The 22,380-nt window shown below is 35.2% G+C and overlaps 1 protein-coding gene across 1 annotated transcript in view; it reads right to left on the bottom strand.

Moving 5' to 3' along the window:
* The window catches only part of PLEKHB1 (pleckstrin homology domain containing B1), a 542,187-nt gene that overhangs the window by 423,548 nt on the left and 96,259 nt on the right, over window positions 1-22,380 (bottom strand). The window contains exon 2 of the mRNA XM_044072211.1: window positions 9,742-9,894. Coding sequence (XP_043928146.1) covers window positions 9,742-9,894 — 153 coding nt within the window. The remainder of the gene's footprint in view (window positions 1-9,741; window positions 9,895-22,380) is intronic.

Raw genomic sequence — 22,380 nt, 5'->3', positions numbered from 1 at the left:
TTTCTTCTTTTTCTCTATTTATCTATGCAACCCAAGCAACTATTCAGAGTCAAACAATGGTTGACTCAGGATAAAATGGATCTACAAATCTTTTTAATATTAGTATCACACTCACAATCAGAAATGTAAAACAATTAAAATGTATTGGTACACACTGCTAAGCGTTTTCGTCTGAATTTTGTCTGAATTAATTAATCTGAACATAATTAACTCAAACTAGCCAATCCTTGCAAACAAACAGGACTTCCTTAAAGGTATAGTACCACATGTCCTATTGTACAAACATAATAGTTAAGTACATTGTTAATAATTCATCTTTTGTATCAGTCTATGAATTTGAACATCTTAAATTTCATTTGTAATCAAATGTACCTTTTTAAACCATTTTGACAAAAATAATAAATTAGTAAAATAAATCTAAATACTTTTCTAAAATATATATATTTTTATCTTTCTGATCATAGACATCTCTAAGTTGTCTGTTTCCTCTTGGAAAAATTGGAATCTTAACATTAACACTAGTTAGCCCTCATCCTCAGGATACTCAAAATAGAAATATTGTCATTAGACGTGGCATCATAGAGGCATTCAGCCTCAATTGCCAAACCAGTTCTTTAATTTCAAGTGTGTTCTCAGTGTCTCCACCCCTAATATTCCTCACTACTTTATCAATAACAAAAAAAAAACATTTTTTATATGTTTCACATTGTGAACAATGCCTACTAAGGGTATTAGTGTATTTCTGCTTCTTAATGTTAGACAAATGTTCTCTTATTCTTTCTTTCAGCTTTCTTTTGGTTTTACTCATGTAGAATGCATCACGGCCTGTGCAGGTAGCCACATATACCAACCCAGAAATGTCACAGTTATATCTCCCTGGACAAGCAATACTCCTATCATAGCCATCCACCTTGACATAAGGTACTTCGTAGATAAACCTGCAATAGCGACAATGCCCACACACATTCATAAGCCCAAATGCAAGTTCAGTATACCTGTCAGTTGTATTGGTTACCAGTAAGTTTTTTGATTTATCTGCCCTTACTGAAAAGGAGTTTTGGTAAGCCACCTAAAGCACACGTTCAGTTGTTCTGGAGTGGGCTAATAAATCTATAAATATCATTACCGAATGGAATAATAAATTGAACAGCATCTAGTATAGATGTACTCCTAGTCTTGACCACCTTTACAACTGGGGACCTCACTGTAGCTTGTTCTCTTTTTGGTGCTAAAAGTGGTTCACATTTACTGTGTCATGCCCTTAAAATTTCACTCTTATCTTCATGTAACAACACTGGTGTTAACCCCTCTCTATAAATAGGGTACGTGAAAACTCCAACTCTTTCTCAAACACATCATCTTTAGTAGTTAATCTGGAGGAATGGACCATTTGCCCTTTTCACAAGTCATCTCCTTTGGTGTAATGTATAACAACTAGCATAATGTAGGTACAAGTTAGAGAACGTTTATTCAGGATAAATCACTGAAGTGTAACTCTTCAGTTAATAATCCTTAGTTAACAAAGGAGCTTATGTCGTGGTGTATGGCTATGATAAGAGTATCACTTGTCCAGGGAGATGTAATTGTGACAGTTCTGGGGTGGTATATTTGGCTACCTGCACAGCCTGTAATGTATTCTACATGGGTAAAACCAAAAGAAAGCTGAAAGAAAGAATAAGAGAACATTTTTATGACATTAAGAAGCAGAAATCTACTAATACCCTTAGGAGACATTGTTCACAATGTGAAACATATCAAAACGTTTTGTTTATTGTCATCAATAAAGTAGTGAGGAACATTACGGGTGCAGACACAGTGGACACACTTGAACTTAAAGAATTAGTTCGGCAATTGAGGCTGAATGCCTCTATGGTGCAAGGTCTTAAAGAAAATACTTCTATTTCGAGTATCCTGAGAATGAGAGCTAACTAGTGTTAACATTAGAGTTCCAATTTTTCCAAGAGGAAGCAGATAACTTAGAAATGTGTGTGTGATCAGAGAGATAAAAATATATTTTTAAGAAAGGTGTTTAGTTTTATTTTTACTAATTTATTATTTTTGTTCAAAATGGTTTAAAAGGTGCATTTGATTACAAATGAAATTTAAGATGTTCAAATTCATAGACTGTTACAAAAGATGAATTATTAACAATGTACTTACTATTTTGTTTGTACAATAGGGCATTTGGTACTATACCTTTAAGGAAGTCCTGTTTGTTTGCAGGGATTGGCTGGTTTGAATTAATTAGTTAATGAAACTGGTTATTTAATGCTGCTACCATTGTTTGTGTACAACTCTGATGAAGTCTGGTGGAGCCAGATTGTGAGTGCGATATTAATATTAAAAAGATTTGTGGATCCGTTTTATCCTGAGTCAACCATTGTTTTTCTGTTTTTTTATGTCGTGTGCATTTGGTAACTATTCAGAGCAGAAGAAATAGAACTCAGCATAAGGTTCATTGTCACATGTTGTAAATGATACTATACTGGAAAGGAGGTTTCCTCTATTATACTTTCTGGTTATAACGATAGTAGCTTTATATGTTATTTTGCTTAACTGCTACAGGAACCACCCCAAAATAATTGACTTTTCTTTTAATCTTTTTCTTTTATTTCCCATGCCATATGGCATGGCCACTCATGAATTCACAGTGCATAACTATACTCAAGGAAAATATTTCCAATACTTTCCTGTGTCTCTTGGAATATCCTCTTTGTCTTCACATGTGTGTATGTGGCCTCTCTCCATCTGTGTGTGTGTGTGTGTCTCTCTCTCTCTCTTGCTCTCTCTCTATATATACATTTACACACACACACACACACACACACATGTGTCATGTGTCTACAGGAGGAAATCATTCTATGTTGTGCCTCGTACAAACAAAGGTATGGCATCTAGGTTCAAGGAGGTCATTGTTCAACTGTACTCAGCATTCATCAGACCCATCAATAGTACAATGCCCACTTTGGTATGTACCTACCCAGGCACATGCAACAAATGGAACGTCCACAGAGGTTCTTCACTAAAAGAATACAGGGCATAAGCAGCATGTCCTATGCAGACTGCTTCAAGGCCCTATCCATGTATTCTGTCTCCTACATGCTGTTGAGGGGAGATCTATGCTTGGCATACAAAGCATTGTCAGACCCCACCATGATGGACCTCCTGCATATCTGCAGAACAAACAGCACCAGAACTACCCACTATAAAGATTTAAACCTTGTCTGTGATATAAATAAGACCTGCTGGAGAGACAAGTATGTATCCCAGAGACTGCTCCTTCTCTGGAACAGGCTCCCATCCATGTGAAATAGAGTTCCTTCTTAAACCAATTCAAGTGTAACTTTGACAACTGGATGGGGAACAAGAAATTCATCCCTGGTTTGGAACCCATGCCTCTAATGGACACATGCAGTCTGTAAATGGTTCACCTCCCAGGCCCCTGTTTGTAAATGCTTCATCTCTCAAGCCACCGCTTACAGTTATCAAGTGTACCAGAACTTGTAAGAAGCTGGTGTGTATGGCTTAGCTTAAATAGGCTCTAGTGGTTGTTAACCTAGTACACATCTATGAACCTATGACTCACATGGGACTGCAGATGAGCCTGACTCATGTTCATAGTTTCATGAATGGAGCCCTAGCAACACGGTAACAGTCCACAATGTTAGTGTCATGGAGTGCATGAAATGTTAAACATGGTCGGATGATTCTCCACCTCCAAAGGCAACGTCACTCACTGTCAGGTGTGGCAACAGCAATAAGAGCCTCTTGCAGGTATACATTTGCTAAAGCTGCAGCAACCCTTAACATTACATTTAGATTTGCGCATTCTGACCACTTGGTCAGGTTCAAATATACAGCTAGTGCAGCTACACTGTGCTGCATTTACACCTGAATCACTCCACCATTTGGATCTGCTTCATTATCCTACACAGAGATGCCCATTTTAATGCTGCTCATTACCATGTCATTATGCTGCCATTAGCCAATATCGTGCCAGACGGTGCTGCTCAGCACTGACATGTCATGCCAGCCACATGACCATTCATCATACAAATTCTTTTACCACGTTGCTGAAAAGTCTTCCATATCTAGCCCAATGTATTTAACCATAATGTATTTAATTAACTTTTTTTAAAACTATCAAATTCTGAATGTATATAGAATGTTTGAACTACTGTGCAATATTACCTATGAAGACATTTATACAGCAAAATCAACCAAGTGTTTTGCCTTTGAGATGAAACATGATCATCGTTATCTGGCCATGGACTTTTGGTGCTGCTTTATGATTTATGTATTGTTGGGCAACATTCTCCTGCTTGTTAAAGCTATCAGCTAATTACCTTATACTTTCTCTATTAAAAGGCATTCGTTCTCATTTCTTGTTCGTATGCACAGCCTGTCTTCCTGCCAAGACTGTACTGACTCTGTGTACCATAAGCTGTGCCCCCACCCTCTTTTCAGGTGAAAGGCACCTTATTATTGCATTCCATACATTCTTTTGCTTAGTCCATTAACTTTGTTCTTGAACTGTGATCTAACAGAAAAAGGGACTTGGACTGCTTCTTTTCCTTATGTCATGGCCCAGAAATACTTACGCTGGCTAAGAATCCATCTCCAACAAATGGAATGATTTGTATCATATATGTATTTCACTTCTGTTTCACTTGTCATCTTCTGATCTTTCACTACTATCTCTTACCTGACTAGCTCACTGCAGTATTCTAGAGTAACACAGTACATTACACCTACAATGTCCTGAATTTTCAATACAGCTATCTGTTAGTTAAATGGTCAAAGATCTGTCAGGACTCCTATTTCTTTCACTAGGCCAAGCTAAAATCCAACAGTGTCATTTCAATACTTTGAAGTTGCTTTTATAAGTGGAAGAGGATGATCCAGCATAGGTGTGCTGACTTTTTGACATCAATGGTGATGCTATTGGAAGGAGGGGCTCTCTCTTGTCTTTGTTTTCTTAAGAAGCTTGTGCATGTACTGATTTTATTTGCTAAGCCCCTTTCCCCAAAAAAATTCTCAAATTCTAGGATCAGTTTTTCATTTCTTCTTTTTCTCTGTTTATCTATGCAACCCAAGCAACTATTCAGAGTCAAACAACGGTTGACTCAGGATAAAATGGATCTACAAATCTTTTTAATATTAGTATCACACTCACAATCAGAAATGTAAAACAATTAAAATGTATTGGTACACACTGCTAAGCGTTTTTGTCTGAATTTTGTCTGAATTAATTAATCTGAACATAATTAACTCAAACTAGCCAATCCTTGCAAACAAACAGGACTTCCTTAAAGGTATAGTACCAAATGTCCTATTGTACAAACATAATAGTTAAGTACATTGTTAATAATTCATCTTTTTGTACCAGTCTATGAATTTGAACATCTTAAATTTCATTTGTAATCAAATGTACCTTTTTAAACCATTTTGACAAAAAATAATAAATTAGTAAAAATAAATCTAAATACTTTTCTAAAATATATATATTTTTATCTTTCTGATCATAGACATCTCTAAGTTGTCTGTTTCCTCTTGGAAAAATTGGAATCTTAACATTAACACTAGTTAGCCCTCATCCTCAGGATACTCAAAATAGAAATATTGTCATTAGACGTGGCATCATAGAGGCATTCAGCCTCAATTGCCAAACCAGTTCTTTAATTTCAAGTGTGTTCTCAGTGTCTCCACCCCTAATATTCCTCACTACTTTATCAATAACAAAAAAAAAACATTTTTTATATGTTTCACATTGTGAACAATGCCTACTAAGGGTATTAGTGTATTTCTGCTTCTTAATGTTAGACAAATGTTCTCTTATTCTTTCTTTCAGCTTTCTTTTGGTTTTACTCATGTAGAATGCATCACAGCCTGTGCAGGCAGCCACATATACCAACCCAGAAATGTCACAGTTATATCTCCCTGGACAAGCAATACTCCTATCATAGCCATCCACCTTGACATAAGGTACTTCGTAGATAAACCTGCAATAGCGACAATGCCCACACACATTCATAAGCCCAAATGCAAGTTCAGTATACCTGTCAGTTGTATTGGTTACCAGTAAGTTTTTTGATTTATCTGCCCTTACTGAAAAGGAGTTTTGGTAAGCCACCTAAAGGCACACGTTCAGTTGTTCTGGAGTGGGCTAATATATCTATAAATATCATTACCGAATGGAATAATAAATTGAACAGCATCTAGTATAGATGTACTCCTAGTCTTGACCACCTTTACAACTGGGGACCTCACTGTAGCTTGTTCTCTTTTTGGTGCTAAAAGTGGTGCACATTTACTGTGTCATGCCCTTAAAATTTCACTCTTATCTTCATGTAACAACACTGGTGTTAACCCCTCTCTATAAATAGGGTACGTGAAAACTCCAACTCTTTCTCAAACACATCATCTTTAGTAGTTAATCTGGAGGAATGGACCATTTGCCCTTTTCACAAGTCATCTCCTTTGGTGTAATGGATAACAACTAGCATAATGTAGATACAAGTTAGAGAACGTTTCTTCAGGATAAATCACTGAAGTGTAACTCTTCAATTAATAATCCTTAGTTAACAAAGGAGCTTATGTCACAGTGTATGGCTATGATAAGAGTATCACTTGTCCAGGGAGATGTAATTGTGACAGTTCTGGGGTGGTATATTTGGCTACCTGCACAGCCTGTAATGTATTCTACATGGGTAAAACCAAAAGAAAGCTGAAAGAAAGAATAAGAGAACATTTTTATGACATTAAGAAGCAGAAATCTACTAATACCCTTAGGAGACATTGTTCACAATGTGAAACATATCAAAACGTTTTGTTTATTGTCATCAATAAAGTAGTGAGGAACATTACGGGTGCAGACACAGTGGACACACTTGAACTTAAAGAATTAGTTCGGCAATTGAGGCTGAATGCCTCTATGGTGCAAGGTCTTAATGAAAATACTTCTATTTCGAGTATCCTGAGAATGAGAGCTAACTAGTGTTAACATTAGAGTTCCAATTTTTCCAAGAGGAAGCAGATAACTTAGAAATGTGTGTGTGATCAGAGAGATAAAAATATATTTTTAAGAAAGGTGTTTAGTTTTATTTTTACTAATTTATTATTTTTGTTCAAAATGGTTTAAAAGGTGCATTTGATTACAAATGAAATTTAAGATGTTCAAATTCATAGACTGTTACAAAAAGATGAATTATTAACAATGTACTTACTATTTTGTTTGTACAATAGGGCATTTGGTACTATACCTTTAAGGAAGTCCTGTTTGTTTGCAGGGATTGGCTGGTTTGAATTAATTAGTTAATGAAACTGGTTATTTAATGCTGCTACCATTGTTTGTGTACAACTCTGATGAAGTCTGGTGGAGCCAGATTGTGAGTGCGATATTAATATTAAAAAGATTTGTGGATCCGTTTTATCCTGAGTCAACCATTGTTTTTCTGTTGTTTTTATGTCGTGTGCATTTGGTAACTATTCAGAGCAGAAGAAATAGAACTCAGCATAAGGTTCATTGTCACATGTTGTAAATGATACTATACTGGAAAGGAGGTTTCCTCTATTATACTTTCTGGTTATAACGATAGTAGCTTTATATGTTATTTTGCTTAACTGCTACAGGAACCACCCCAAAATAATTGACTTTTCTTTTAATCTTTTTCTTTTATTTCCCATGCCATATGGCATGGCCACTCATGAATTCACAGTGCATAACTATACTCAAGGAAAATATTTCCAATACTTTCCTGTGTCTCTTGGAATATCCTCTTTGTCTTCACATGTGTGTATGTGTCCTCTCTCCATCTGTGTGTGTGTGTGTTTCTCTCTCTCTCTCTCTCTCTTGCTCTCTCTATATATATATTTACACACACACACACACACACACACACACACACACACACACACATGTGTGTGAGCGCACACACCCACACACACATTTGGCAATAGGTGCTTATGTGGCTGCAGACTGAATAAAGCCTTATCTAAAAAATTTCTTATTTGAACAGTTGCCTACAACCATTTTTAAACAAACCCTTTATCTCCTGCTCCAAATGCTAACTAATCTTTATGATAGAACTTTTTTCAATGCTATAAGCAATGGTGTAAGGAGAAAATGAGTTAAAGTGCCAGTTCTAACTTAAGTTGCTATTGAGCACATTGCACACATTATTTTTAGAGGACTGTTCATGCATAAAGTATAGTACAATTATGAAAAGAGAGTATTTTCTGGTTCAAAAATTGCAATGAACAATTCATTTAAAAATTATTATGGTTCGCAGTGATGAAGCTATCAGTATATTTCCTTGCGCTTTAATTTCTTTTATCCATCTGAAAACATTCTAGCCAAAGTATACACATATGCATACACATACATAGATACACACTTGTACATATTTGAATATGCGTTCTGTTGGTTTTGTCGGCAGAGAATTTGGTCAGCATCTGTTTAATTAACTGCATTTAGTTGAATTTACATATAATCAACAGGTGTGTGAGATCGACAATCCCCAGGTAGGGAAACATTCCCTTTCCCCAGGGACTGTACAATCTCAGAATTAATATAGATAATTAGCAGGGCACAGCCACCCCCCCAACATGGGGGGATGATTTATTTTTTTTTTAAGCAATATTTGTATGCACTAAGAAGCAACCTCAGCACAAGCATGTTAGGAATTCAAAGTTTCTGTTTTTGATGTAGAGAGGTTTGCCTTCAGGATGTCAACACTCATGTTAGTCAACCAGATAAAGGTAAATCATGGCTACATATACCATTTTTCTTATACTTCATATTTTTCTCATGGTGAGAGGTCAATGTTTGGACACAAGAACACAGTCTGAGTAATTAAACTAGAACCCTTCTACAGAGGATAACAGATGACTTTGCCATTGTATGCTATTATTACACAGCAGCATTATTTTAATGTGCTTGTCTTACCTTTTTAAAATAGCACTACCATACAAAGCAAACTTCATTCCTCATCAATTTCTCTGCATTATAGCAAGGTAGTGAGACAGATTTGTGATGTACTGTGGATAAGGTGGCACATCTGCAATGCACAAGGCTACCATATTGCATGCTACTCTAAGTATACCAGCAACGTGAAACCACTGTCTAGTTTAGACTGAAACAAAACAGACAATGTTTAAAGGCAGACATAAGTAAAGCTGAAGTACACAATTAAATTAAAACTTAAAAAAGTTTTAACATAATGATGGCTGTAGGTCTGAAAGTGAAGTAACCACAATGATCCATCTGTCACTGCTACTACCAAATTCAGTGGTGTGGAACTGAAGACTGTACCTACCTCTTGAAGTCTAATGCAGTTCAATGGCAGATAAAACTTAACTTATATGCCAACACTATTTTATGTGCCCAGTATTACTATGTATTTACAATGAGTGTCTAAATAAATTATTATTACTTATCTTATATGCAATAAGTATAACACATATGTTAATGGAAAGACACTTCTGGAATAGTCAATATAAATTAATTCAGCATTTCAGACATTATTTTTAGTGCATGTTTTGTGAGGGAATTTAGCAATGCTGCAGCAATGGTTCATTGCCAGAAAGGCAAATGTTTCTGAAAGCCTGGCAAACATTCATTCATTTTAATCACATACAGAAATGCAGGTATCATCCATACTATGCAAAACTGACTTCCTTTTTATACTTTTACTTTTTATAGTTCAGTTAATTTGCAAATTGTTCCAACAGCATTCTTACCTCTGCATTCACTGCCAGCTTTTACTGTGGTGCAGCTGAACTTAATATGCACTCTGTCTTCCATGTCTTCGCGTGTCTCATCCTTGTAATAAATAAGAGTACCATCCATCCAAAGGTCAAACCAGTTTTTCTTCCAGCGTTTTAAAATTGAGCCTAAAATGGTAAGACAAAAAAAAATCTTTTAAAGGCTTGAAGTGAAGAATCAATGAATCTTTTAAATGGATTTTGAACATTATTTAGCTCTGGGGATTCCTCATTTTTTATTTCCTTTTTCCCAGTTTTTCTTTCCCATAACTGTGTTTGAACTACTACTTTATCATGCTGTTAAGCCACACAGGTTTTACTAATAACTACACAGTTATAACAAACTCATTCTTTTATTTTTATCGGTTTGCATCTTACAAGTCATTGCCAAGAAAATAGGTACAATAATCCCATCAGGGTACATTTTTGAAACTTTAGTAAGAAATATCATCTTTTTTATATCTCAGCTGTGTCCATACTCTCTGTGAACCACATGAATGAAACAGAAATTATGAGAAAAAAGGATCATGTTGTGTCCCGTGTTTTGCCTACATGGTTTCTATTTAATCTGCCTTTATAGATCCAAACATTTGTCCAGTATCTCCTTGCCTGTCCTGTCCATTCATCATATACTGTCTAATACCTAACCTGCACACTGTATAAAGCAGGCATTTGTCCGTACTATACAACAACTTAAGTTATATCTAACCCAATCAAGGATTAATACAGCCTTTTTATCTAATACATTCTACTACTTTGCATCTAACTATGAAATGCCTAAAATTACTAATCTTCAGAGAGCGATAGTACGACTGGATGCATGTCCATTTTCAGCGGAGGCCTGGGGAGAAAAGCTCCAAGGTAAACAGAAACATTAAAAACATGTTACAAATATAATTTTGACAAAGACTACATAAGCAAACAAGAATAAACATGTTCCACAGGTTAGAGTTAATCCCTGGTGAAAGTCAGGGAAAAATTAAACAGTAGCTGATTAAATAGATTTTACACATTCTAGAAGAGAGTTAGCCAGGGTTGATACAATGACATAGCCAGTTTAGTGCCAGATGTTGTTTGAGTCTGTTTTAAATTGACCTAGGGAGGAGAATAAAGTAATGTCAGCTGGAAGTGAGTGCCAGGATCTGCCTACAGAGTTTGCAAAGAGAGAGTCACCAGCTGCATTGTTAATTTTGCTTGTCTGAATTAGTAGTCTGTTAGAGGATCTAAGCAGTCACTGATTGTAATAGGGTGTGATAAGATTTTCAAGTGCAGGAGTATTAGCCAGATTATAAAGGATTTTATAAGCCATGATCAGTTGGTTATACTGAATTAGACTGGGTAGTTCAAGCCACCCAAGCTGGTTAAGATTGCTGCAATGATGTGTCCTAAAAGGCAGCCCAGTGGCAAACCTGGCGATATGGTTATAGCAAGGTGAGAGTTTAAGTACAGTCTTGTTTAGACTGGAGAGTAGAGGGGATGCATACAGAAGTGCTGAAAGAAGGTGAGTGAGCTATGGCAATTTTGGCTGGAGGGGTTAGGAAAGCTTTTATTCTGTAAAGTGACCCTAGTTTTTTATTGATGGTTTTGATTGATGTAGGTCACATTTTTAGATTGTTACCTATAATAACATCTAATAGTTTTGTAGAGGGGTCAGGGGCCCCTTATTATGTGCCTGACAGTGTGCACATTGGCTCTAGATGATTATCATTGTTGAAGTGACAACCTAACCCCATGTACAAAAATGGGGGAAAAATTATGGATGGATGGATGGATGGATGGATGGATGGATGGATGGATGGATGGATGTATGGATGGATGGACAGCAGCTTCTGCTGGGCTGTAGATGGCTTATTCATTTCTGAATGATCTGTGTGATAAGTGCTGCCACACTAAGTATAACCTGTGTAGCCACACCTTTTATTTTAAACTCTTATCTCTCTCTCTCTCTCTCTCTCTCTCTCTGGAATCAAAGTAAAAAAATCAGGAGCAAAGGCCCAAAACCTGGAACAGTTTTACAATATTGACAGTATTCATTTAGAAAGCAAACAGAGCTAGAGAATGTGAAGATTAAGACTACAAACTGTATATCTGCAACATCTCTCATTACTTATTTTTCAATAACCCCACTGTTTTGTAAGTTTTATGAGGGAAACAGCAATATTCTGAGGCAAGATCAAGGACATTCCTGAAAAAATTGTGGAGAGGTATGGAACAGTCACACTATACTAAGTATTGCCTGAAATAGTACTTTGTATCCAGCTTTTATCACTTACTACTGCCTTATGCAGGAGCAAATACTGTCCAATATCTACCATAGGCAACAGCTAAACCTTTTTTATCTACACAACAACTGCTGTAGCATTTTATCTGGTTTAACCTACACCATTATATTTTAACTATGCAGTATTTAGTACTGCTTTGTGTATGGCATACATGACAGTAAACAATATCACCTATAGAAATGCACCTCAGCAACTATTTTTAAAGAGCTCAAGTACTCATCTATTTTTTAAAGCTATATTTAAGATATGACTAGTTCTATAATTCATTTTATTTTACTACTGTTGAAATCAGACTTGATTTTGTGTATTTCCCCAGTTGTTTCTAATGCAACAACTGTATTTATTCCTAGTTGCTATTGTATAATAGTTAGGCATTAAACAATTCAGGGAATTTTGATTTATTTTTAACAATACTTTTCTGTCTAGCCTATGCATTCCTGAAACACCTACAGTTTTAATTTTCCGTAGCTATGCATTCAGCCAGTGCTTTGTCCAGTAATGTTACACTTTGTCACATTCTTTCTGAAGCCTCCCACTTAAGCCTCTCAGTTTGATCACATGGTTACTGGCTCTTCTGTTTCTTTTCAAACTGAAAAATCTTTAGTACACCAATCAGTAAATCAATAAAATTCTTTATTTTCTCACTCAAGTTCTTTTTCACACCCTCATTTGCAGGAGTTCTCAGCGGATTACAAGAGGCACTTAAGCCACTGCATATCTACATCAGTAAATAAAAGGTAAAGACAAGAATCACAAAATCAATACATCAGACTGCGATATGCACTGACAAAACAGTGGCAATACACTTTAAATATGTTTATGCAGATTCAGCCCTTAATTGTAATCAAATTAAGGCTGCACCATAAAAATTCCTTTTTATTTCTACAACACAATCTTTTTTTTTTTGAAGCTGCTATTATAATTGCAGCAAATCTGTTATATGAAAATGAATGGATAGTGGTATGAATGTAGTGTTTTGTGTAAGAGGGGCTTGCCTCTGGAATCCATTGTGTAAGGGTGGAAAATAATATGCTGATGGTTACAGAGATGGTCCATAAAATGTTTATGGTTTGAATCTTTCTTATGGTGGATGCCAAGCATTTAGCAGCATGATATCTCAATGGAAATATTTCTGCGTCTTATCTCAAAGGTTCAGACCTCACATCTGGTCAATATATACCTGATATTTGCATGCAGTCCTTGTGCTGGTGTTGGTTTTCTCTGACTTTAGGTTGTCACTAAGTGCAGAGGATTAAGCCAATGAGCTGTTAATGACCTACTTCCTTTAGACTAGAGTTTGATTCCCTTAGTTTCCATTTGCCTATTGTGTGACTCTGCACAGGTTACGCTGCTTCCTTTACTCTATGGTCTGATTCAGTCAGTTTCTGTTTAAGGAGAAGGTCACTTAACTAGACAGTGCTCTGAGGAAATTGGGAGACTGGGATAGGCTCCTTAGTGGTCTTTTGGACAACATGCCTAGTAACTATCTATGAACCACAACATCCCTTCCTACTAAAGTAGTTATTCCACAAAAATGAAGCACTTATTCTTAGTTATTACTGTATAGCAATAGGCATCCTGAGGCAGTGTAACAAATGCCTCATGCCTATTGCCCACCATTTGCTTATTCCACTAGATGAAACTATATGTCAGAGATGCAACCATTTATGAACTTTGGAGGCTAGTCTCCTACATAAACTTAATGACAGTACCCAATATGTTGGCAGTACTGACATTCAGTTCATACAACCATGCCAACCTTGTCCTAAATGAGCAAATAAGTTATCTTAGGCTGAGATATTTGAGAAATTCTGGCCAAACCTCAAACGTTTACAAGATGTAGATTGGGTAAACAGGAAAATCAGCCACATATTTACAAGCAAAAAAAATCTGTAGAAATAACAAGAGAAGAAGGGGTTCACCCAGCTAGCAAGCCAACATCTTTAAGACAACAAGGCCAAGCTGACACACCTGATAATGTCTTAGTTATAGGTGACTCCATAGTGAGACACACAGATGTACCACTCACCAAAGTAAGCAAGGAAAAGGTGATGATGAGTTTTCTCTCAGGTGGCAGGAACTCCCATGTCATTAGAACCCTTAGTCCCTTCATCCAAGGTACACATATGACTTTGTGCACATGGGTGTGAATGACTTAAGACACATCTATCTAGATCATATGAATAGAGAAATGACACAGCTCTCAGAATATGTGACTGAGGTTGATATGAAACTAGTCTTGAGTGGCATCCTATCTTCATCAAGAATGATGTCACAATACAAACAAAAGGTAATTGACTTTAACTGTTGGCATAATTATTGCTGTAATTCTAATGAGTTCAGTATATATCAGCCTGAGATATGATGACTAACAGCCTTACCTACTTTGCTAGAGATGGTCTGTACCTCTCTTTTCATGGCTTTCATATATTATCCTTTGCTGACCTGGTTAGTCTCACTACGCTAGTAGCCTCTTTTCAGGGGACATCTGAGGTGGTATTTATACTACCAGGGGAACTTTGGTCACGGTGTCAAGGAACTTCCCCTACTTGTTGTCGTTGCAAGTGAGACTCATTTTTCATGAGCACTTCCTGTTTCCATTCCAGGTGCAAGGATGGCCCAGAGAAACATGGAGGCAGATGGACAGAGAAGATGATAATGGAGAGGGGAGATAAATGGAGGAGAAAACCAATATTGATACCACAGAATGCATGCAGGATTCAGAGGACGTTTCAAAGAAATCTGTTTGATGGAGATGAGTTGGCAAATGATGGATGTATAATTACAACCCTACAATTGGGAGGGTTGTGGAATGATTTACTTAAAAGAAATGGTGATACAGAGTGATACAGAAAGTGAAGGAAACATTTTCTAAGGGGACATTATGGAGAAAATACAAAAGAAGAATGCAGAGACAAGCCTGAAGAATATTGGTGAGCTGGAAAAGAAAACATATGCAGAGAAAGTAAAAGAAGGCAAAAAGAGTGTAGCAGAAAAGAAAAAAGGCAGAAGAAAATGAAAACTGGAAGAATGTGGTAAATATTCAAAGTAAAGAAGACAAAGAAATGGACAGGCATGAAATGTGGAACAATTTAATAACCTCTTTGGTTGTAAAAGTACATGAGGTAAGAGCATTTATTCTTAATAACAAAGAGACATTTTTTGACATTATATTTGAGACTGCTTTTTCAATGGAAAATTTTCTTGGAGAATCTGAAAAAAAGAAATATTGTAACACATGGACTCTTTGTGAGAAAAGCATTTAACATGAAAACAAAAAAATCATGTACAATTTCGAACAGAGGTGGAAAGAGAGACTTTGAAAGGACATCAAAAACTTTATGTAAAGAAGTACTGGACATTAAAAATGTTTGTGATAAAAGGGGTTTATGGACCAGTGGATGGGATTATAATATTGTGTTAAAAATAGAAAGAGAAAAAAACATACAAATACCAAGCATGATATATGTGGAGGGGAATAGGGGTATTGTAAAATACTGGGGACAACCCACAACAAGTTTTTTTTTTTTTGGAGAAGGACATTTGATAAGTAACTGTGATAAAGGAAAAGGCTATATTTGTGGGGAAATGGGACATGATGCAAAAAATTGAATTGAAATGTTATAAATATAGCAAAACTAGACATTCATGGATGGATTGTAAAAATGAAAATAAGAGTAAGGAAAAAGATAAGAAGAAAATGAACAAAGAGAAGACATTTTAGAAGTAGTAGAAATGGAAGAAAAATTAGATGAGTTTAAAATAAAGAGGACATAGAAGAAGGCTTTGATATATGTAAAGAAGAAGACATAACTTGGGACATAGTAAAAGGGAAAAAATAATTCTATTGGTAAAAGGATAAAAGACAGAAAAAGAAAATTTAACAGGATAAGTACAAAAGAAAAAAGAAAGGAAATGGTGAAAAAGAAGCTGTACAGCTAATGGTTGGGGGTTGGTATCATGGTTAGGTATTTGACTCACAGACACAAGGTACAGTGTTTGAATCTCATGTTTGGGAGGGAAATTGTCTTAGAATAGCCTATTAAGGCAGCTAGTCTAGTAATTAGCTATTAAACCATGAATCTAAGGAAAAGGGCAAATGAAAATTTTGGAGTGCTTTCTGTAAATGTGAATAGCATTAAGAATATAAGAAGAAGAACAGGGATTTTGGAGTGATGCAATACATGTGATGTAGATGTAATTATATTAGAAGTCACAATATTTTTAAGACATGAAGGAAGATTACAAACAGAGAAACTATGGAGAGGAAAGATATTTTTGAATTTGGGAAAGGAGAGATGTTCTGGAATAGCTATATTCTGCCGAAATACAATAAAGATATTAGATATAACTTTAGCCAAAATGGGAGGAATAGCCATTGTAGATTTAAAATGGAAAGAACAAGTACATAGCATTATAACATTGTATGTTTATACTAATTGTAAAGAAACAAAACGCTTATTTCATCTGATTTTAGACTAGGTAGTGATGTAGTGATAAGTATGCATATTGTAATAACAGGAGACTTTAACTGTGATTTGAGAGGCAAGCGTAAAAAGAAAGGAAATGATATAAGAAAAATGTTAGAAGCTCTAAAATGTGGTAAGCTAAATCTCTAGGGCAAAAATTCATGGACTTACAAAAGGGGTACTATACAACTGAAATAGATTATTTTATAGTATCATTATTTTATAGTATCAGAATATTTTAGTTATTGGAGAAGGGAAGGTAGTTGAAACAGGATTTTCTGATCATCTTGTAATATAGCTACAGACAAAGGAAAACAAGGAATATATAAACATAGGCAAAGGAATAAAAATGATAAATAAGAAAGCATGGAATGAAGAAGGAACGAGATTAGTAATATGTCTATGGAAAGATCATATTACTATGAGAACATTTTTTAAAAATGGGTCTGAATGGTGGATGATATTTAAAGAAAATGTAAGAATTTTTTTTACAGTGGCAATATGATGTGGGAAAAGTAGAGAAAGAAAAATATAAAATAACATATAATGTTGCACTGGAAGATTTAGAATATAATGACAGAAAGCACTTTCACAAAGAAAAAGAATTGGGTGACAGAAATCAAGAAAAAACATAAGAATTCTTATTTAACCAAATATATTTTACAGGGGAAAAGAGAAGTATCAATTTACTTAAGCATATTAGCAAAAAAAATAGAGTGTAGTGAGAAAAACAAAAATGTAAAAGGAGAAATAGAAAGAACTCATGAAAAGATTATGAATAGTGCAGTACAATATGTACATAGAATGCTTAAAGGGAAAAGAAAGGTAATGAAAAAATGGACAGTAAAAAAGTTAATAGAAAAAGAGAATAAGTAGGAGTTGAAAAATCAGATTTGTTTATATGAGTTAAATAAAGTAATAGGACAAATAAATATAGATTCAGCTGCAAAACCAGATGGAATAGGGTATGAAATGTGTTACAGTTTAAGAAATTGCCAAAAGAATATTTTAAGGATTTTGAATGAATGGTTAAATGGAGATGTTATGTATAAAGAACTATGTAGTGGAATACTTAAATTTATATGAAAGAAGTAAGATAGGAACAATTAAAAACTGGAGCCTGAGAGTATTGAATACAAATGATTATAAGATCTTTATGAAAAAGAATACAAAAGAGATTTAAAACTAAAATGGAAAATATTATGGAAGATAGTATATATTATAGTATAAAGAGGAAGGGTTGTCAAGAATTATTAATGATAGAAAAATTGTGGATGATATTATGAATAGAAAAGAAGAAGTAAAAATCATGATAGGAGACCTTAATAAGGCATTTGATACAATTGGACATGAAATCTTATGGGTAATAATGAAAGAATATAATATAAGTGAGAAAGTTAGGAAATTATGTTTGTCAGCATTTGTAATGATAAAATAAAAACATAGAAGAAATAAAACCAACCTATCTTTTCTGGAAAACATATACATTATTGTTCAGAAAAAAGGCTTATTTGATAATACTGATAGAAAAAATAGCATACCTGGCAAGCGCATTTATGTTGCCAACAGTATTTGAAAATGAATTATTGTGCATATTTTTTCATTTATATGGGGTTCTACATTAAACCCAGTAAAAAGAGGAGTTTTGTATGTAAATAAAGAGGAAGCAGGTTTAGCGTTAATTAACCCAGTGGTATATGTTGCTTCATTAAATTTGTACAAAGTATTAAAGTGGATAAATGAAAAAGATGAGAGATTAGTAGTAAACATTGTCTATGACCATATGCTTAAAAAAGTGTCCTACATTGTCCCCATAGAGTGGATAAAAACAATTGAGGGGGGTCCTGTGTCAGTAATCCTTGAACAAAAAGAACTAATCTGGCAGATTTTATTACATCCATTAACTGTAACTTGAAGATGAAGTCTTTGCTACGTTGAATTGCTTTTAATGTCTATTTATTTACTTCTTTAGTTAATTGTTTTTAAGGTCAATACTGGTGTTTGATTTGATTAGAGCAATTATGAATTTTAAGAATTTTATTTTGTAATTATTAAACTAGTATCTATTTTTTACTATTTTATGAAGCTAGGAAGTAGAAGGATCTGTAATGATTACAACACTTCTTGATGAGTCACATGGTTTGAAAGCCAGGCTATTTAAATCCTGATGTTATGTCTTTATCTGATGAAGTTCAATAATTAATTGGATGAAAGAACTTATTAATAATAATAAAAAGTATTAAATAGTACAGTGTGCATTGTCTTGCCTTTAGTCAAATTGGTTCGGGAATAGATAAATTACCAGTAAAGAAAGTATGTCATATAAAAAGAAAAGTGATAGAATATGTTTACTTTGTCAAGAAGAAACTACTGAACAAGTGTTTTTTGAAATATAAAAGAGTAAACAAGTTATGAGGAAAACTATGTAAAGAAGATTTTTTTTCAAAGATATAAAATAAGTGGATAAAATAAACATGGATATAATTAAATATGGATATCATAAGAATAGAAGCAAATAATATGTTAAAAGAATAGATAAAAAGTTATTTTATGTCATATGGGTTATGTGGAATGAAAGAGTAAATTAAATTATATTTAATGATAAATGGATTTTAGCAACAGCATTAAGTAAAACCAGATGGTGGTTATGGAAAAAGAAATGAGGGTCTAATAGGGATGAACATTTAGTATGATTGTAAGGAAAATTATGAATATGTGTAAATATATTTGTATATCTATATCTATATATTTTTGCATTTGTAAATAAGAGTTATTTTTTGTATATTAATAAGGGACCCCTACTCTTTTTGATAGGTGCCATCGGATCTTTTACATCCACCTGAGCTACCAATTCAAGTTGATGGGACCACAGTTTAATGTCTTATCGTAAAGATGACACATTTGGGAGTACAGCCTGATAATACTAATATTAATACCCCCATATGCTGTACCACAGTGTTAGCAATCAATCTACCTGGTGTGGGAATAGAACCCACATTATTTCACACTAAAGGCACATGTACTACCTGTTGTATCACTAAAACTGCTATTCAATTTCACCCTCTCCACTGAACTTGTGCCTCAGGTTTGGAAAACTGCTGTAGTTGTCGCACCTCAGAAAGAATAACAATGTCCAAAATCATAACTAATTTGAAAAAGATGTCAAGAAAAGTTGGAAATAAGATGCCTCTATGACAAAAAAGTGCTAAAACTCTAACTGTAGCCCAGATGTTCTGGAATAGTGGCTGGAGAAGGTGGGAGTGTGGGACTGATGCTAGTTACATACATACATACATATATACATACATACATGCATACAAATATTTCAAGCATGGGCATTAATACCCTTCTAGCTCGCCAATATACCAAAACATTTGTTCCCATAATAAGTGTCCAGGCTGTTCTTAAAAATATCTAAACTAGGACTTGCTTTAATGTAATTTGGTAGTCTGTTCCATGCATCAGCTGCTCTCTCAGAAAACCAGTTAGTACACATCTCATTCCTATAGAATCATTTTCATAGGTTGTCGGAAGATTCTCTGCTACTTTTTGATAACCACAAACATTCCCAGAGGTAGTTGTTTCTAAATACCTTATAGACCTGAATAAGATCTCTTGCTAAGTATCTATAAGAGACACTGTACACATTCAGATATTTAAGTCTTTCATAATAACTTAAATTTTCACATCTATGGGTGGCCTTGGTGATGCAACTGACTTAGACTTAGCAACCCAGTTTAACTCCTTATTTACTGACTCTATCAACAAACTAACACAATCCTTCACCAATAACTCTGTAATTCCTCCCCACCCTACTCCCTTCACCAACAACCTGTCCCCACCCAGCAACCCATGCCCCCAGCCCCTTCCTTTTACCATTAATCCCATCTCCACATCTACCATATTACAAAAACTGAAACCTGGCTCCAATGCCCCTGATGAAATCCACTCCTACTTCTTAAAAATTGCTGCCGATGTCATCACCCTGCCTATCACCATACTAATAAATCGGTCTATCCTAGAATGCCATGCCCCCAACTTTGGAAGAAAGCCTTTATCATCCCTCTCCATAAAGGTGGTGGCAAGAATAATGGCATCCCAAACTTTTGCCCTATTGCCATTCTGTCCCCTATTTCCAAACTACTTGAAAAGTGTGTCCATCAACAACTCTTACCCTACCTGATCAACAAACAGCTTCTTACCCCCACACAACATGGCTTTAGACCAGGCCACAGTACCTCCATAGCCCTACTCTCCTTCCTCGAAATAATCAACAAAGCCCGTGACTCTGGCCACATTGTATCCACTCTTTTCCTTGACCTCTCTAAGGCATTCGACAACATTTTTCACAACTTGCTTCTAACCAAACTCTCTAAACTTAACCTATCCCCTACCTCTACCCAGTGGTTCTCAAGCTACCTAACAGGCAACAAGCATTTAAATGGAAAAAAGCTATATCACCTTTCCTTAATACATCCACAGGCATCCCCCAGGGATCCATTCTAGGCCCCCTATTATTCAATATATTCATAAATGATTTCTATCATGCCATCCCTCACTCCAGCCTCGTACAATATGCCAACGACTCTATTATAATCTGTCTCTCCCCTTCCCTTACAACTCTTAATATTCTAACTCAAGCCACTTTTACTGCCACTGAACAGTGGATGCTCGATAACCATCTAGCCCTCACTGCTACCAAAACAAAACTCATGTTATTCAATACCTCAAAAACCTCTTCCCTAAACACACAATCCTTCCTAATAACTAGCAAAAATAATACTACCCAAGAACTTGTCTCAGAAACTAAACTTCTAGGTGTTATCGATAATCAGCTAAAATTTGACAAACAACTGCAATCAAATATCAAAAATACCAACCAAAAACTTGGTATGCTTTACCACCCCAAATGCTTTCTCTCACCCACCACCATGATAACCTTAGCTAACACATACCTCATCCCATCCCTCTTATATGGTGCATCTATCCCTACCAACCTACAAGCTTCCCTCAAATCAAACCTCAAATCAAACCTCTCATCTGTTATAACAAGATATCCAAATTTGCAGCAGGACATAGAGCCTCTACACATCACTGCAATTCCCTTCACCAACTGAATTGGTTAGAACTATCAAACCTCCTCACATATACCCAGCTCATTCAAGCACATAAGCTCATTCAGAACCTCTGTCCTTCCCTTGCAAATACATTTGAAATGCACAAACCACAGAGACTCTTAAGATCCAGTTCCCAAAACCTAATTAAAATACACAAACCAACATGTCCAGCAGGGAATCAACTAATGTCCTCTCTTGCACGCCTCTAGAACTCTCTCCCTCCCTTCATTTGCATCACCAATAGTTTCCCCTTGTTCAAAACCTCACTGCACTCTCATCTTACTTCATGGATATGTTCTTGTTCCCATCCCACCTAACACTGACTACACTCACTTCCTAATGTGTTTATACCCATTTACCACCTGTCACTACCTACTAAATTTCATTATGCTTTGCAATATATCTCAATGACTGTATTAACTACTACAAACCTACCTCAATTGTAAATACTGTTCTATATATATATATATATATATATATATATATATATATATGTAAAAAAAAAGTGTGTGTGTGTGTGTGTGTGTGTGTATATATATATATATATATATATATATATGTATGTATATATTCTCTTTCTGTCTTATGAAACGTGTACTATTGTACTTCTATTGAATATATGTAAATGAGCAATTACTATGCATTTGTGTACAATGTGATTTGTACTATGGAACATATCAATTACTATGTATATCTGTCTTATCTGAAATGTATTTCATGTATTTGTGCTTCCTTTCATTATCTATT

Source organism: Protopterus annectens, chromosome 5.part0, assembly GCF_019279795.1.
Source record: "Protopterus annectens isolate FY-2018-M chromosome 5.part0, PAN1.0, whole genome shotgun sequence".
Lineage (NCBI taxonomy): Eukaryota > Metazoa > Chordata > Ceratodontiformes > Protopteridae > Protopterus > Protopterus annectens.
Note: the sequence above shows the minus strand (reverse complement) of the source record. Positions and strands in the feature narration are given on the sequence as shown.